At 56.1% G+C, this 17,806-nt stretch overlaps 2 protein-coding genes across 10 annotated transcripts in view; one reads left to right on the forward strand and one right to left on the reverse strand.

The window, feature by feature from the left end:
- Positions 1 to 3,413, forward strand: part of SLC25A25 (solute carrier family 25 member 25) — a 34,687-nt gene extending 31,274 nt beyond the window's left edge. For all 6 annotated transcript variants that reach the window (XM_019728679.2, XM_019728680.2, XM_019728681.2 and 3 more), the window contains 4 exons: positions 192 to 299; positions 399 to 566; positions 1,078 to 1,228; positions 1,336 to 3,413. In XM_019728679.2, the coding sequence (XP_019584238.1) occupies positions 192 to 299; positions 399 to 566; positions 1,078 to 1,228; positions 1,336 to 1,520 (612 nt within the window). In that variant the 3' untranslated portion in view covers positions 1,521 to 3,413. The remainder of the gene's footprint in view (positions 1 to 191; positions 300 to 398; positions 567 to 1,077; positions 1,229 to 1,335) is intronic.
- Positions 3,414 to 12,003: 8,590 nt separating this feature from the next.
- On the reverse strand, positions 12,004 to 17,520 carry PTGES2 (prostaglandin E synthase 2). Of its 4 annotated transcripts, none has more exons than XM_019728688.2 (7): positions 17,202 to 17,520; positions 15,313 to 15,510; positions 14,550 to 14,608; positions 14,002 to 14,151; positions 13,522 to 13,722; positions 13,298 to 13,415; positions 12,004 to 12,604 (listed from the first exon to the last, which is right to left on the reverse strand). In XM_019728688.2, exons 4-7 carry the CDS (start codon positions 14,112 to 14,114, stop codon positions 12,482 to 12,484), a joined length of 555 nt encoding a protein of 184 aa, XP_019584247.2. In that variant the 5' UTR covers positions 14,115 to 14,151; positions 14,550 to 14,608; positions 15,313 to 15,510; positions 17,202 to 17,520; the 3' UTR covers positions 12,004 to 12,481. The 4 variants fall into 4 exon arrangements, with proteins under 4 accessions (XP_019584247.2, XP_019584248.2, XP_019584245.2 ...); XM_019728689.2 differs by having other exon boundaries at positions 15,313 to 15,448; positions 17,202 to 17,489; XM_019728686.2 differs by lacking the exon at positions 17,202 to 17,520 and adding an exon at positions 16,734 to 17,042.
- Between the last annotated feature and the right edge of the window lie 286 nt (positions 17,521 to 17,806).

Raw genomic sequence — 17,806 nt, forward strand, 5'->3', positions numbered from 1 at the left:
TGGGAGGCCTGGGTCCAAGCCCCGCTCTATTGCTATTTCCACTGTGGGCCAGTTCCTCCCATTTCTGGGAAGCATCAGATATGCCAGGGACACCAAGTCTCGGCTGCGTCTGACTGGCCGTGAGGAAGGGTGGGGCAGGGGTGGGTGCACTGGTCCCTGGGGCATATCGGTGTGTTTGCTCCCTATTCTAGATCAAGCGCCTTGTTGGGAGTGACCCGGAGACTCTGAGGATCCATGAGAGACTTGTAGCAGGGTCCTTGGCAGGGGCCATCGCCCAGAGCAGCATCTATCCAATGGAGGTGAGGGGCCACCGTGGTCCTGGGGCAGGTGCACATGTCGGGGTGTGGGTGGGCAGTGGGCCGTGCTCACACTTGTGTCGCTCCCATTGGGTTCTGCAGGTTCTGAAGACCCGGATGGCCCTGCGCAAGACAGGCCAGTACTCGGGCATGCTGGACTGTGCCAGGAAGATCCTGGCCAGAGAGGGGGTGACCGCCTTCTACAAAGGCTACGTGCCCAACATGCTGGGGATCATCCCCTACGCTGGGATAGACCTCGCTGTCTACGAGGTGAGGCCCCGGAAGGCCCAGGCCCCAGGAACCTGCTGGGAGAGATTCAGAAACCCCTCTTCACCATGCCCCTGTCTGACAGGCCACTGAACAGCACAAAGAATGTCTCCTTCCAGACTCATCTATTCATTGCAAGGGTCTCCTGTCACACGGCCTGCCCGTGACAGCCCCCAGGTTCTGCCCCCCTCCCAGGGGCTCACTGGGCCTCCAGCACACTCTAAACCACAGGAGTCAGGCCATCTGTGTGGGAGGGTGCTGCCCTTGCCTCATCCCCATTCCCTGTCCGACCCAGGAATCCCCAGTGACAGCAGAAACAAAGGGCAGGCAGGCCAGGAGCTCAGCCAGCCCGGCCCAAGCGAATCAGGTTACAGTGGCGTCAGGGATCTCATGTGATGGGGATTCAGTAACTGTCTCCCCAGTACCTCCCTCCCCCAGCTTCTCAGTGCCTCACAAGCCCTTCCTGGGGCGCCAAGGCACTGTGGCTCACCCCTGGCCCCCCGCCCCCTTCCAGACGCTCAAGAATGCCTGGCTGCAGCGCTATGCAGTAAACAGCGCAGACCCTGGCGTGTTTGTGCTCCTGGCCTGTGGTACCATGTCCAGCACCTGTGGCCAGCTAGCCAGCTACCCACTGGCTCTGGTCAGGACCCGGATGCAGGCCCAAGGTAAGGCTGGTCCTAGGCCGGGCTCCAGGGGCCCTTCTTCCCGGGCAGGTTGGGATCCAGGGAGGAGTTGGTGAAAGGCCTCTAATGTGCGGCCTCTGTCCCTGCAGCTTCCATTGAGGGCGCTCCAGAGGTGACCATGAGCAGCCTGTTCAAACAGATCCTGCGGACCGAGGGGGCCTTTGGGCTGTACCGGGGGCTGGCCCCCAACTTCATGAAGGTGATCCCAGCCGTGAGCATCAGCTACGTGGTGTACGAGAACCTGAAGATCACCCTCGGTGTGCAGTCTCGGTGACGGGATGGAGGGCAGCCCCACCCCACCCGGCGGACTTGTTCATCCTGGGCCTGCAAGATCCGGGATGTGTAGTCATCTCATTCTGTGAATGTGCCAACACTAAGCTGACTTAAGCCAAGCTGTGAAAACCCTGGGACGCAGCCACAAGGGAGGGGGAGAGCTGGCGGGCCCACCGGCTTTGTCCTGCTGGCCCTGGCTGGCCCTCGTGTCTGTTCCAGGGTGGACCCACGGGTATTCCTCGGGGGCCAGGGGCCAGCAGGACACAGGCTTATGTGCATTAGGGACAGGATGTTTCCTGCGGTGGCTGCCAAACAGCAGGGCATAGAAGCCGGCTTAGCTCTTCCATCTCCTCCTCGCACCCAGAACATTGGCCGCGGGCCCCGCCCTCTGGCCTGCTGGGCATCTTCCCTGCACCCACTTTGCTTCTTCCTCACTGCTGTTTTAATGTAGTAGGAGGGCTGCCAGCCCACTCTCCACACCCCTTCTCGCTCCTCTCCCTTCAGTCCGTGGGGAGAGGTGGTCCACCACCCCGACTTCCTCTGGCGAGGTCGTGCAGGAAAGAGGGAGGAGTCTGGCTGTGTGCTCACCTTCATCTGAGCTCACGGGCAGCAGGGCACCCGCATGTGTGTCTGCATGCGGGGGGCCGGGCCCAGCCCCCCCGTTGGCTGCCTGGTGTCCATGCATATGGCTTCCCAGACGGCAAGTGCTGGTCCTGGAACCCAGATGCCTCTGCCCCGTGCTTCTGGGGCACTCCTGGTGGTCTGAGCTGGCCCTGGACTCTGTCAGGACGGCACCAGCTCGGAACCAATGCCCTGTCCTCGCTCTGGCATGAGGGCAGTGGGCGAGATGTTGTAACTGGCAGGGCAGTCTCTACCCCTATGCCTTGGTGAGAAGGAAAAGGGGGAAAGGCCTTAATTATGTATTGTTGAGAAAAGGGTTTTGTTCAGAAAGACAAGCTGGACAAATGTGTGAGTTCTGTGCTTCCAGAAGGAAGACGAAGGGAGTAGAAAGCTTGGCTGACTGCATTAAAGTCTGTCTCTGACGCCCCTGTGGACTTACGTCCAGTTCCAATTGGGGCAAAGTGGGACCAGCCTCACATTCCACTGATGCAACGTATCACACTGCTTGGAGCCTATTTATTTTGTATTTATTTGAACAGAGTTATGTCCTAACTATTTTTATAGATTTGTTTAATTAATAGCCTGTCATTTTCAAGTTCATTTTTTATTCATATTTATGTTCATGGTTGATTGTACCTTCCCAACACCTGAGAGGTGGGGTGGGGAGCGGAAGGGGGGCCGTGGGAGCAACGCTTCCCACCACTGCCCACACCCATGTTACATGTGTCCAAAGACAGAAGAAAGGCAAGGGGGGAGGTCCCTGCTCACAGACAGATGTCCTCTGGCAGTTGGGGGCAGGCGTGCACCCAGGAAGCTTAGGATCTGAGGGTTTGACGGGGCGGAAAGAGGGGGAGAAGTCTGTTCCATTGAAGATGGAAGTCCAAATCCTTCCTCGGACTGGGGGGATTTCTTTATTTCACCCTTTTTGAGTTCCAAGGCAGCGAGGTGCCAATCACTGTGAGTTTGGGGTGGGGCTAGAGGAGAGTTCAGCCAGATCCCCACCCCACCTGTGAAGTGGGCTCCTCCCTCCCAGCACCCCCTCACCCCAACCTGCTGCCCCTGCTCAGTAATGCTGGTCAACCTGCAACCTCACAGTTGTACTTCCATTCCACCAGAATGGCCCAACGAGGACAATTTAAATAGGATACAAAGATCAATGCAAAAGTTATTGTTATATATAAATATAGTTATAACTGGAATTTGTGAAAAAGCAAATTGAGAAATTGGAAGTTGTCATTTAAAGAGCCTTCTAATAAAGTTGTTTCAAAGCTGCTGCACAGAGCCGTGATTTTGCTGATCTGGGCTCGGGTGGTGTGGGGGGAAATTCACGTGTTAGAAAATGAACTGAATTTTCTCACAGAAAACGAGAAAGCCACTTCCTCTGGGCTTCTCGGAGGCACTCCCTTAGAATGCGTGTTTGTTGGATTTGGGGTGCGCTGACCACGCCCCAGGGCTCTCTGATTGCTGGGTCTGGTGGTCCCCCATCAGCCCTGTGATTAGATATTGGAGGGCCCCACCTGACATTCTTTGCTTTCTACCTGTGTCCTCAGAAGATGAGGCCCCCAGGGGCAGGGCTGTTTGCAGTTGTGAACAGACTGTACCTAAGACAGTGCCCGATGCACAAAGTGTTCCATAAAATGTTCATTAAGTGACCCACACTCCAGTCCCCCGATAGCCCTGGGTGTCCTGGGTCTGGACATTATGAAGCAGTTTGGGGAGTCCACCAGGTTCTGCCATTCGAAGGCTATAGGGAGGCACAGAATGTGGCCACGGTGAAATTGGCATAGACCACCTGTGCTGGGTTGAATGGTGCCCCCCTAAAATCCGTGTCCACTGGGAACCTCAGAATGTTGCTTTGTTTGGAAACAGTTTTTGCAGATGTAATCCGGTTGAGGTCACATCAGATTAGGACGGGCCCTAACCCAATGACTGGTGTCACAGAGGAGGACAATTGGGACACAGACACGCACAGAGGAGAGACAGGGAGAACGCCACGTGACGACAGCCAGAAAGGTGGAGGGGTGCATCTACAGGTCAAGAAATGCCAAGGATTGCATACTGGCAGCCACCTGAAGGAAGGCAGGCGAGAGGTGGAAACACGTTCTCCCTCAGACCCTCCAGAAGGAACCCACCCTGCCAACACCTGGATTTCCGACTGCTGGCGTCCAGAACGATTAGAAGTGAATTTCCATTGTTTTAGGCCATTTGAGTTTGTGGTGAATTATCAACCCTAGGAAGCTAATAGGCCACTTGGCTTCAGCTGTTTGTCACTGGGGTAACGGGCAGAAATCATTTCCTAACCATTGGGTCTTGGCAAATTGGCACCCCCTCTCCGAACCTGCTCTCTCATCCTATCCACAATTCCCCTTGGGACAGTGGCCTGGGTGCCCTCCCAGGTTCTCATTTCCATCCAACTGGGAGAGGGGTTTGGGGACAGAGCCAGGAGTGCAGTTTCCAGCCTCTCGGCCTCACGTGGAAAGGTGCTCACTCAGGTAATAAATGGCCATCAACTGATTGGATGGCCATCAGCTGTGGCTAGTTGGCCGTCAGCTGTAACCAGTGAGCCATTGGCCACTAATATAACTGCCGAGGCTACGCTAGCAGGAAAATGGGGGCTAGCAAGAAGATGGTGGCTGAGCTAGCAAGTGGCGGAGTGTGGATTGCGGATTGCAGAGAGGCGTATTGCAGCCAGCAAATGGGGAGTCGGTCATTTGGCAGAAAAGTGGACAGCAGGTCGCACGTCGTGTGAATCCAGCCTCCAGTGAGACTATATTGGTATGACTCCCCTACCTATGGCTCCGTGGGTGTTCCTTTTTGGCCTCACCATGTCCTGCGTTCTTATGTGGGGAGCAGGACCAGAGACCGAGCAGGACCAGAGACCCCGCCGGACGCCTTGCATGACAGATGGCGCAGCGAGCAGGGTCCCCTGCATGACAAGGGGCTTCTCCACACAGAAGTTAACCTGGGAAGGTGTTCTGAGGTGGCTGAAGCGCGGAACCTCGCAAGCTGTCACGCAGGGTGTCATGCGGGGTCTCAGCTCCTGCTCCCCACATAGGAATGCAGCACATGGTGAGGCCAAAAAGGAACACCCACGGAGCCATAGGTAGAGGAGTCATGCCACTATAGTCTCGCTGGCGGCTGAGTTAGAGTCACAGCAAACAGGATCCACACGATCTGCAACCTGCCGTCTGCTTCTCTGTCAACCAACTTCGCTTGCTAGGTGCAATCTGCCCTGCTAACTGCAATTGGCTCTTGCTACTGTGTTTCCCTGAAAATAAGACCTAGCCGGACCATCAGCTCTCATGCGTCTTTTGGAGCAAAAATTAATATAAGACCTGGTCTTATATTACATTATATTATATAAGACCCGGTCTTATAGTAAAATAAGACCGGGTCTTATATTAATTTTTGCTCCAAAAGACGCATTAGAGCTGATGGCTGCTAGCTAGCGTAGCCATGGCAGTTATATTAATGGCCAATGGCTCACTGGTTACAGCTGATGGCCGACCAGCCACAGCTGATGTCCATTTACTACCCGAGCCAGCACCTTTCCACATGAGGCCGAGAGCCTGGAAACTGCACTCCTGGCTCTGTCCCCACACAAGCCTACCTTCCTCCAGTTGCCTCCTTTGTTCTTTCATCCCTCCAGTCTCTCCTGGAATGTCACCAAGTCCTTCCCTGACCACCCTATTTAAAATGGCAACCTGTTCCCCCACCCAACCCAGCCCATTTCTCATGCCATCTTATTTTTCTCTCTAGCACTTTTCACCATCAACTCTACCGCTTGCTTTCAGTCCTTGGTTTATCATGTTTCCCCTGTGAGAGGAAGGTATTTGGCTTTCTTCACTGCTGTTCCCAGCAGGTGCTGGGCACCCACTCGGAGCTTAATAAATAGTTACTAGTTGAATGAAGCCCATCCAAACCTTTCCTGGTGTGGTAGGCAGAATTACCCTTCCTCCCAAGGATATCCTCTTCCTAATCCCCAGGACCTATGAATTAGGTTACATGGCAAAGGGGGTTAAGGTTGCAGATGGAATTAAGATTGCTAATCAGCTGACCTCAAAATAGGGACATGATCCTGGTTTACCTGAGTAGCCCCAAATAATCGCAAGATCTTTCCATGTGGGAGAGGGAGGCAGGGAAAAAGAGCCGGTTTGCGAGGACTCAGCCCGAGGTCGCTGGCTTTGAAGATGGAGGAAGGGGCCACAAATTCAGGAATGCAGGTGGCCTCTAGGAGCTGGAAAAGGCCAGGAACAGATTCTCCCCTGAGGCCTCTGGAAGGAACCAGTCCTGCTGACACCTGGATCCGAGCCCAGTGAGCCCCATTTCAGATTTCCGACCTCCAGATCTGCCTAGAAGGGCTGTTGGGAAGTCAAATAAGACAGGAAATGGAAATGGCTGGTCCTTAATAAACAGTTTTATCTCCCAGCTCCATTCCCCATCCAGGATTCCAAACACATAGTGTAAGTTCCGCCTGAATGCTTTTCATTCCAGCCTGCCAGTGAGGAGGCTCATTGCTGGCCTGGGCTCTGCATCATCTGAGAGGAAGTCCAACCCCGAGGGTGGGTGGGGGTGAAGGGGGGTCTTCGCCCTCTTTCCTGAAACTAGAGCCTTTCATCTCTAAATGCCGACAGTGACATTTATTGAGCACCAGATGGCACGCTAGCCATGCAGGACCTCACTTAGCCCTCAGCAGTTCTGCGAGGTACTGCTGCCACAATGTCTCCATTTACAGAGGTGGAAATTAAAGCTCTGGGAGGGGAATGGACTTGTCTAGGACCTCACCATAAGTAAGGGCTTCAAATGCAGACCAGTGGACCCCTGGTGTGCTGCATGCCTGGGGGTGAAGATAGGGTGGGCTGTGCTGGGGCCGGAAGCAAGCCATGACCCACTTGTGAGGAACTTCACCGAGGGGCACCTGGTCCCTGGATGCTCTCATGGTCTAAGAGGCCACAGAGAACTTGGGAGATGGGGGGCAGGCCACTGTGCTTGAATCCTGGCACCAGACAGTATGATCTTAGGCCAATCTCATGCCTCTCTGAGCCTGTTTTCTCACGAGCAAGGTGGGCACGGTACCTTCCTTCAGCTCAGAGGGGAAGGACTCGTCCAGGTTCATACAAGGTGAATGCTGAGCTGGGATTCAAACCAGCTTTGCTGCCTCTGAGGCCATGTTCTCAACCTTGGCTCCTGGCTGGGCTGCCCCTAGTCCTGATCTCACTGGTCTGATCGGGTTAGAATGTAGGGCAAGGGTGAGAGGAGGAGCAGTTGCATGCTGGGCCCAGCTGCCCACAGGTGGACTTTGGTCCCTGGCCTCCAGGGCTGACAAGGAAGCTGGAGCGGACCAGCAAGGCCCGCTCACAGTGGCTGAAGAGGTCGCCCAGGGATGGAGGGGCGGGGCCAGCAGGAGGGGAGTGATGGAGTAGGGCCGGGAGGAGCCAAGAATGAGGAAACTGAGGCCAGGGAGAACCAGAGGCCTGCCCCAGTGCCCTTAGGGAGTAAGATAAACATAGGCCTCCTGCTCCCGGCAGGCGGGCAGGGTAGGGGCCACAAAGGAATGATCTCTTTTGGCCATTTGCCATCGCCCATGAGCACAGCCCCTGTGGCCCAGGAGGAATCATTATCTCCCCACAGCAGTTCTTGGGGCTGATGAGAAAGGGCTCTGGCTCCACCCACACCCGCCAGGTGGGGCATCCCTGCTGCACCAAAGAGCCCAACCCTCACCCCCTCATTTTACAGAGCAGGACATTGACACAGGACAGGGGACTTGCCCGAGGTCTCTGCAGCAGTTTCTCTTCTCTGACTGTACTGGCTTATACCACTTATATTAATCTCCTATGGCTGCTACTACCACAAACTTGGTGTCTTAAAACAACACAAATGGGGGCGGACAGGTGGCTCAGTTGATTAGAGCGTAAGTTCTGGGCAATGCCGGTTTGATCCCCACATGGGCCAGCAAGCTGCACCCTCCACAACTAGAATGAAGTCAATGAGCTGCAGCTCAGCTCCCAGGTGGCCAGATGGCTCAGTTGGTTAGAGCACGGGCTCTCAACCACAAGGTTGCCGGGAGTGGTTCGACTCCCGCAAGGGATGGTAGGCTGTGCCCCCTGCAACTAAGAAAGGACAACAACTTGACTTAGAAAAGTCTTGGAAGTACACATTGTTCCCCAATGAAGTCCTGTTCCCCTTCCCCTATAAAATCTTAAAAAAAAAAAAGCATTCTCTTACAGTTCTAGAGGCCAGAAGTCCAAATCAATTTCACTGGGCTGAAACCAAGGTGTTGGCAGGGCTGTTTCCTCCTGGAGGCTCTCTCGAAAACCCATGTCCTGCTTTTCCAGACTCCTTTCTGGGCTTCCGGAGGCTACCTGCATTCCTTAGCTTGCGACCTCTTCCTCCCATGACTACAGGCTCTTGCTTCTGTTGTCCTGTCTCCTCTTCTGTAGTGTAATCTCGCTCTTTTAAGGACACTTGTGATTATATTTAGGGCCCACCTTTAGGGCCCACCTAGATAATCCAGAACACTCTATCTCAAAATCAGGACTTTAATCACATCGACAAATTCTCTTTACCACATAACTTTCACAGCTGCTAGGGATTAGAACCTGCATATATTTGGGGGCCCATTATTATCGCACCACACCGTTCCCTCACTACAACTCCTGTTCCCTATTAGACACTTCTGCCTGAGAAAATCCTTCCCATTCGACTGGTTAAATGAATCAGGGAACAGTCATCCAACGGAACACTTTCTGCTGCGGAATACTACACAATCATCAGGAATGGTGAGGAAGAACAGTGTCTGAGGGGCCAGCCCACCAGCCCAGTGGCTCAGGTGTTTTGAGCACCGTGCTCCTAACGTTGAGGTCGCGGGTTCGATTCCCACATGGGCCAGTGAGCTGCGCCCTCTACATCTAAGATTGTGAACAACAGCTTTCCCTGGAGCTGGGCTGCGGTGAGCCCACATATATAGAGATATATACATATATGGAGATATAGCTATATGTAATGTAGGCTACATCAGAAATAAACTAGAAGGCTGTATTCCAAAAAAGTTTTAAGTGGTTATGTACAACAAACATCAATTATTTATATAATCAAGGTGAAATTTAAAAATTTAACAATCTAACAAACAAAAACGAAACAGAATCCTCCTGATTCTTGTAGCCTGGCTGTGGCTTGCTATCCCCATAGAGCCCTCCTGACTCCCAGGGAGGAGGGCCCCCCACCCCCACCCCCTCACCCCCCCACACCCCGCCTTTGTCACGATTTTCTTCCCTTCTTACTTCCTGAGCTCTGGGAGACCAGTTGGGAACAAAGCAGGGAGTGTGTTCTGAGAACAGACAACAGACCCACTAGCTGCATAAAAACGCCCATGTGTTGACTGGGCACATGGACTCTGTGCAATCTTCTCATCCCTGATGGCACTAACCCCACGGAGGTTAACTGACCTCCAAGGGTTGGCCCAAGGATGGGTCTTGCCCAAGGTTACTGTGGGCTGTGGCAGGGTTCCCACCTCAGGCCTTCTGCTACCATCAAGGCCATAGGGGATATGCCATGACCTGAGCATGACCAAGATGGAGCAAGGGTTCCTGGCTTGAGGCACTTTCCCCTAAGAGGTGTGGCTTTTCCTACCTGCCCATCTTCAAACCCTTGCATGCCAAACCGTATTTTACCAATGGGCAAACAGGGTCCCCGGATAATGAAGACTGCCAAGATGCAATTCCAGAGTGACCGCAAGGTGGCAGCAGCAGGCCATGGTCCCATCTCCCACAGGGTTTCGTATCCTCTATCGCCCTCTCGTGGTTATGGGAAAACACGCCAGGGGGCCAGGCCAAGGAACATTTGGGAAAACTGAGGCAGGGTTGTCACCTCTTCGGGGGTGATACTCGCTGAAAGAAGCAGGGCTCAGTTGGTGTCCCATGGTAGCTTTGGGTTGACTAGCCGGTCTCCAGCCCAAGTCACAGAGAATGGGTCTAGCTAGTACAGTCCTTGGAATTTTCCTTAAGGTGACCCTTCAGAGGAGGGCGAGGATACAGGCATGCTCCTCTGTGCCTGCAGCAGCCCCAGGGAAAAAGCCCCAGTCAGGAGTCAGGCCCCTGTCCCCTGCATGGTTCCACCACCAACCGTATCCTCCTCTGCAAAATGTGGAGACAAAAGCAAACATCTCTGTGTTATGTGAAAACAGGGAGAGGGGAAACGGATAGTAGCTGGGGCCCCGCCTGCACCCAGGGCCTCCTTCGTGGGACTGGGTCACAAGGGGAAGCCGAGGCTGGAAATCCCAATTGTTGGGCTGAGCAGGGCAGGGAGCACAGGGTAGGGTGCGGCAGTGAGATTCTCCCCTGGTCACACAATGTCATGGACAGAAGGTGGACACCTTGAACCAAGCCGGGGCACATCAGATGCTCCCTTTGGGGAATATGGGACTAAGACAAGGAAGGATGAGTCTGCCTCCTTGAGCAGCTGGCAAGGTACCAAGTAACTCCAGGTGAGGTTTGAGGATGGCAGGAAAAGGCTGGCTGTGAAGAGAAGGGACACAGCAAGTGGGGCGGGGCGCAGCAGGGAGGCAGGGAAGGCTGTCCCTTGGCCATCATGGCGCTCCAGGCCTAGTTCCTGTCCTTTCCTGAGGGAGGCACACACCACCCCAGGCCCCTGGAGCAGGAAGAGCATGCTGGACACAGTGCTGGCTCCGGGACCCTGCTACCTGTTGGCCCCTTGGAGGCAGCCTCCATGGTTCCTCATGTCCCAGGCTGGTGTGGCCTCAGGCCTTGGCTTCTCTCCTTCCTCCCACAGCCCCCAGGAGACAGGAAGGGAAACTCGCCTGGTACTCCACAACACAGGCCTGGCCAGTGGGTTACGGTACGTATGTGGCGCACTCTGCAGCCGTCCAGAATGAGCCAATGAGACACATGCTGACAAAAACAGATGGCCACCATGGCACGAGGACCGACAGGTGGCAGACCAGGCATGCAGGAGAAACTGAAGCCACTGATTCCAGATGTCGTGCTGCCTGCTTCCGGAGTACTCATCACACTTCCACTTTATTTGAATGTTTGCTATTACAGGGAATATGAATTATTTTTGTTTTTACAAAGTACTAAAGAAAATTTAAATACCCTTCAGGCTGGGTCTGGAAGGGTTGTCCAGTCACCACCCAACAGAGAGGGCCCAGTGGGGGGAGTTGGGCGCACTGGCCATCCGTCTGGCCTCTGGAGGGCTGCCGTGGTGGACTACCATGCCCCTCATCTGCCAAAAGCAGGGAAACAAAGACCTCAGCCCAGGGCACCATTTAGAAGGGGGTTCTACCCACAGCCCCCCTCATTCTCAGAGCTGGCTTTTCCCTATAGATCCTATCCTAGCGTCCATACCTGTAAGATCCCAGGCCTGGGATTGAAGCCGGGGGTGGCCACCTGCTGCCAGGGGCCCTGCAAGGCACTGCTCTCTGACCTTGGTGTCCTTGGTCTGTACAGCAGGATTAGAACAACCCCGGCTCCTGCTCTGAGCCTGACATCATTCTGTGCACTTGACCTGCATCTTGTCACTGAACCCTCACAACTTCCCCAGGAGGTGGGGACTATCATGACGCCCATTTGGCAGATGAGGAAACTGAGGCTCAGAGAGGGGAGCCACCACCCAGAGTCCCAGTCAGTCCCTCAGAGACTGTACCCTGGACCATCTCTGAGCCTCGCTGCTGATGTCCCAAGCCTCATGTGACACGAAGCCTGCTAAGCCTTTGACCCCAGGCCTGCCACTTAGTAATACTGGACAAACAGTAGTTACCAGCAGGGCTGGGCTTGACCCCATTCCAAAGCCATCCGAACTGGCAGCCACTTGCAGCCCCTGCCACAGAGCTCACCACAGCACCGTCAGGAGGGGAGCAGCAATCTTTTTATTTCAAATATGACACAGAGTCCTGGGGGTGCTTGGGAAAAGCAGAAACCAGGGGAACCAAGGATGGGGCTCTCCCTAAATGGAGTGTCCCTACTTCCTTTGTCCAAGGCAGGAGCCCAACCCAATTCCCACCTATAGGGTGTAGAGGGGGCAGCCACTGAGAGCCCCAGAGAACAGGAGACGAGCAGGAGGCCCAGGGTGGGGGTGGGCAGCCCCTCCGTGCCCCACAGGGGACTGTGATGGGAAATGGAGCCTGGCCTCATCACCTCATGTCCCAGGGCTCTAGCAGGCATCCAGTGTTAGAAACAAAGAATGCTGGGGGGATGGGGGTGGGCAAGAGGTGAACGATCCTGCCCCCTCCCCGGACAGCATTGCCGCATGCTGGCTCAGCGACCCTCGTCCCTGCAGCCAGTGTCTTCTGCTGTGTCCCTGTTCCTCCCAGCAGGGAGGCTCAGCTCACTGCGGGGCCTCAGCGATGGCCTTCTCTACCCGCAGGTACCAGGGCTGGATGTGAGTGTGTTGCATCAGGTCATCAAAGGCCTCCAGGCCCTCCATCACACGCAGCACGCCATACACCGCCTAGGGTGGGTCCAGAGGTGACATCCAGACCCATCCCATTATCTGCCAGCTGTGTGCCCTGGGGCCTGTCACCTCCCCTCTCTGAGAGCTCTGAGACCCACCAGAGGGCTAATTTTGCACACAGGGCTTTGAAGTGCATGGGGTGGCTGCAGGTTTCGCCTGCCCCACACCCACACTCCCCTACTAGGCAAACCCCCGCCACCCCCTGCACCAGAGTTTCCTTTGGGACAATGCCTGCCCCCACTCTCAGGTCCTGAGACCTCCACCACCACCCAGCTCTGAGACTGGGCCTGCCAATCAATGTGTTCCACCCTGACTACAGGACTGCTTCACGATAGACGTGGAGGCCAGGGCTTTTGCTGGGTGAAGGCTGGAGCACAGGACCTGGCCGACCTCAGGCTAAGGCCAACTGCAAGGAGTTGAGAGGCAACAGGAAAGCCTGAGCCCTGGTAACACAGCTTGGGCCCCTGGATCCAGCCGGACCTGAAGCCAACCCTTCCATTGAACTTGTCAGTTATGGGAACCAAGGCAGTCTTTAAGCCCCTGACAAAAGATGGAGCCAGGTGCTGCTGAGGTAGGAGAGCTGGGAGATGTAGGTATTGCCTACATCTTGGCTTTCCCCACCTGGGCTTCTCTGTCCCCAAAGATAGGCCCCTCAATCTGGGCACCCCCTACCATCACCACCACACTCACCAGGTCAGCAAGGTTCGGCTCCTGGCCCCCCATGAAGGGCCGGTCTTTGCCCACCGCTGCCACCCACTTATTGGCAGCCTCATAGAGGTCCTCACGCACGTCATCCTGGAGGTGGTGCCTGGGCAGGGATGAGGGAAGTCCATCAGGGGCCTCCTATCCTGGCCCAGGTGGGGACAGCGGGAAAGCTGTCACACATACACACATGCACACACGTGCGCCATCACCTGCTCTTGAGCCGCTTGCTGATGAGGTACATGGCAGCTGCGCCCACGTACTTGGCCATGGCACCCTCCACGGTCCCGAACTTGCCCTCCCTGACAATGTAGTCAAAGGAGGCCAGGGCCTCGGCAGGCGTGCGGTACACATTGGGGGAGATGAGATGTACCAGCCAGTCGTCTGCCCACTGCCGCCACTTCATCTCCTCCCTGCAGGCGAACGGGACAGAGGGCGGGCCAGGTGGGCTTCCTCAGCCAGGGCCTGGGAGGTGGGGGAGCAGACCCACTATCTCAACGTCCTAGTGTATGGATGGGAAGCTGAGGCCCAAGCAGCAGGTCCTTACGGAGACTCAGCCCGGCCTGGGGCTCGGCCCCAGCCCTCCTGGTTTCCCATGCTGCTTTCCCCTCACATCGCCTCTCAGCCTGGGCCCCTTTGGGGAAGACCCCCACCCTCGCCACCTCCCCAGGGCCGGCCCCAGCCCCACTCACGTCCTGGCCTCCTTCCCACCATACATTCGCTGGGCCTCCTTCTCGTCTAGCATGAGCCAGTACTTGTTGCAGAACTCCGTCACCTCCTTGCCCTGGTCATTCATGGCCTTCATGGGCGGATAGTAGGTGATGATGTCTTCCAGGGGCTGCCTTTGGGGGACATCCAGAGCCTCACCCCAACTCCTTCCTCCTCCAGGAGACTGAACCCTCCCCTCTTTAGGGTGATTACCCCCCCACCCCCACCCTCTTGTAGGTGACACAGGAGCTCCTGCAGCAAGAGGCATTTGGGACAGACACCAGGAGCACTTCCCTGACAGATGAGGAACACAGCAGTTGCTCCCAGATACTCGGTCTGAGACCTGGCATCTCCCGGGTCTCAGAGGGAGATGTGCAGAGAGGAAGGGGGTCTCAGAGCAGGATGCCCATGGCCCATTCTGGAGACGTGAACAGCAGCCCAGCCTGCTCCCCATGCACAAACTCAGGTGAGGCCTCCCCGGAGACAGAAGGGACAAACTGACACCTGCCTGGGTGTCCGACAGGCTCCTTACCCCGATACCAGGTAGGTCTTAAGGGCGCTGATGATGACAGAGGAGTCGTTCAGTTGTTGCTGGAGGAGAAGAGGTTGGTTTACATCATAGGAGGGGGTCAGGAGCTGACTGGCCCTGGCAGGATCACAGGGGCCACTGAATAACACCAGTGCCCAGGCATTCCACAGGAACTGGGGCACTGTTTACCCACCCCTAGGGGCTTCCCCCTAAAACCAATGCCCACTGAGCTCTCCCCTCCCCGCAGGATACACTACCCACTCTCAGGGAGGCCCATCATAAGGGAGACCCAAGTGTGGCTAATGGGGAGCAGGGTCTGGGCCCACCTGGCCTTCTGGGCACTGAGGGACAGGGTGGACTCCAGAAGCTACATACTAGGAGCTAAGTACTGTGCCAGGCATTCCCCACAACCCAGAGAGTACAGTCCTCTGTTGATTATCGAGGAAGCAAGCCCAGAGAGCCTAAGTGGCTGTCCTCAAGTCACACAGCCAGAGGGTCAGAGCCACACCTTGAACCCAGACCACCCTGATTTCAGAACCCACATTGTTAAGCTCTGTGGTGCTCTTAGACTAGGCTGGTGTTTGGTGTTGGTAGGGAAGGAAGGCAGCCTCTATTTGTTGAATATCTACTGCACACCAGCTACTTTCCCTTCATAACCCTCAGCTGAGGCCAAGAGCCCAAGTTCCTTCCAGGGCTGCAGTGCAGAGCCCGACTCGAGGGTACTCCAGGACAACCCGGGACATGGTGGGGGGCTCCCGAAGCTCACCAAGCTGTCTCCTTCTTGGGCCAGCAGGATGGGCACCTTCCTATAGGAGGAGAACTTGATCTCGGCCCTAAGCACGGGGTTCACCTCCACCACCTGGTAGGGCAGGGCATGGAAGTCCAGGAAGGCACGGACCTTGCTGCAGAAGGGACATGTTTTGTACTGGTACAGAGTCAGCTGCAGGCGGCCGGACAGGGAGAGCTGGGTGGGGAGCAGAGGGAGGGGGGCTTCTGAGGCCTGGTACCCAGCGCTGCCCCCCAACCCAGGCCCTGCCCCCAAGCAAACTTGTTTCCTAGAGAAGTCTTCTAAGATGACCCTGAGAACATTGGGAGGAATGGGGGGTGGCGTGGAGAAAGAGGGTATGGGGAGGTGGGGAGCAGGCTCATGCAGTGGACAGCCCAGGCTCAGCCCCCATCCAGAGCGCTCCCCAGGCAGGAAGTCTGTGTAGGAGAAATCTTCTGATCTCTGTCCTACACTGGATAAAAACCTCTCTTCTTCCTCCTGTTCCAAAGGGACACCAGACACCCACAGGTGTGCCCTCCCAGACGCAGAGCAATCGTTTCAACTCAACGTGCCCATCCCCATTCCAACCCCAGGGACTTCTGAGTGAGGGCAACAGAGTTGGGCTACAACCCAGCCAGTAGCCCAGCATCGGCCAGAGTGGGGTCTACCTCAAATCTCCAAGAGGGGAGGGTTGTATCTGGGCCATGGGCCTGGATCCTGGTTCCCTCCAGCAGGAAAGCCCCAAGTGAGCTTGCTACATATTCATGTTTGAAAGTCACAGCTGCAGTCAATGTTCAGATGGGAAACAGGCTGGCCCCTTGGAGGTGGGCAGGGAGATACAGAAAACTCCACCCACCCGTTACCCTGGATACAGAAAAAAGCACCTGTGGGTGGGTGGTGGGGATCCCAGCAGAGAACGGCTGCGCTAGTGCTGTGTATAAAGCACTGCAAAGGCAGCTGGGCCACCCCCTGGCTCGAGGGACACTTCCGTGTCCCTCCCTGTCTCGAGGCCTGGAGTCTAAGGGTCATCGGTTGCATGAAAATACTACTAACAATACTAATAAATACACAACCTTAGGATTTAGGGATGATGGGAGGGGATCGACAAAAATGTTTGAAAAGTGATAAACTGTGAAAGAGGCTTTCTCTTTTCTGTGATCTGCAAATCTTCCCATTAAAAAGTCTTGAAACAAGTTAGCAAAACGCCTTTAAGACAAAGACAACAATTTTAGTTAGCAGGCATCAGTAGCGCCCCCATTTCACAGATGAGGACGCTGAGGGAACGGAGACAAAACCATCACTCTCCCAAGGTCACCGGCGGACCGAGGAGGCGATTCCCGACCTTGTCGCTTGTTAGATGTCCCGTAGTTCGGCGCTGACACCACAGCCCCTTCCAGTAGCTCGGTCCAGCCCAGGCTTACCTGCGTGGCGGGGCGCTTCGCGCGGAGATTCTGCGCATGCAGGTGCCACCGCGCGGTGTAGTACAACCCCACGGCGCCCCCCAGGGCCAGCGCCGCAGCCCCCAGGAGCCGTGGGCTTCCCTTGCGGGCGGTGGCAGCGGGGCCCCGGCCTCCTGCCGCCCCCGCGAAGCCGGTTCGGCTCTGTGCTGGGAGTCCCGGCGCAAGGCGACCACCCAGCCTCCAGGCCAGAGCGCGCCCGCCTGGCCACAACGCGCGTGCAGCCTGGGCCATGTTCGCAGTACCGGCGCCGCGGGCGGGCGCGCGAAACGAAGAAGGCCGGACTTAGGCTTCCCTTAAAGGGCAGGGTCTCTCGCGCTTCGCAGGTTGCCAGGGGTGACAGTGACGCCGCGCGGGTAGGGGGCTACTGCCCTCGCGGCTTGGGGCGTGCGTACCCGGCGCCCAGCTTCCACACACCCGACATCAACGTACCGGGAATGTCCGGGAGTCGCTAAATGCCCCTGCTTCTGAATATGTAGACGTAACAGGTCTCGGTGGTGACCCGGGCCGAATGCGAAGAATGCCTGGGCACTAGCTCCGGCTGGGCCACGCAGCTCCACGTGTGGCCTTTAAGTCTCAACGTCGTCCGTAATAAGCGTAATTTCTACCTCATGTACACAGCTGAAAATGACTGAACCTTTCGGAGGGTCAGGGAAAGGGTCATGGCTTCGGGTTCGGGCAGAAACTACCGAACCCGACCCAGGCACTCCGGCTCTTTCTGCCCTCCCGCACCGCTGCAAAATTTCTCCTATGACCCGAACCATAAAAGCTTCTGTACACTTTGGGGACCTTAGAAACCATGTGTCTCCAATTTCGCCCACGCAAAGGCGCAGGTTCGCCCACCCGCAGGTTCTCACCAGCTTGATGGCACAAAATGGGGGTCCCACACTGCCCCCGCCCCCTGATGGGCTCACTAGTCGGAGCTAAGGCCCCAGCCTCCACCACCACCACCTAGGCTTCTCGCCGGGCAGCCCGGGGATGGCCCCGCCCAGCGGCCTGAAGAGGGGCGGGGATCGACGAGTGGGCGGGGATCTGAA

The sequence above is a fragment of the Rhinolophus sinicus genome, linkage group LG04 (genome assembly GCF_036562045.2).
Source record: "Rhinolophus sinicus isolate RSC01 linkage group LG04, ASM3656204v1, whole genome shotgun sequence".
Taxonomy (NCBI): domain Eukaryota; kingdom Metazoa; phylum Chordata; class Mammalia; order Chiroptera; family Rhinolophidae; genus Rhinolophus; species Rhinolophus sinicus.

Bases quoted from the DNA above. Each gene is read 5' to 3' on its own strand.
- PTGES2 (XM_019728686.2), bottom strand. From the start codon at position 17,003: ATGGCCCAGGCTGCACGCGCGTTGTGGCCAGGCGGGCGCGCTCTGGCC. The intron at 14,609-15,312 runs GTGAGCTTCGGG...CTTCTCCTCCAG, and splicing joins CCCAAGAAGGAGACAGCTTG to CAACAACTGAACGACTCCTC. The intron at 12,605-13,297 runs GTGAGTGTGGTG...GACCCACCCTAG, and splicing joins AGCCGAACCTTGCTGACCTG to GCGGTGTATGGCGTGCTGCG.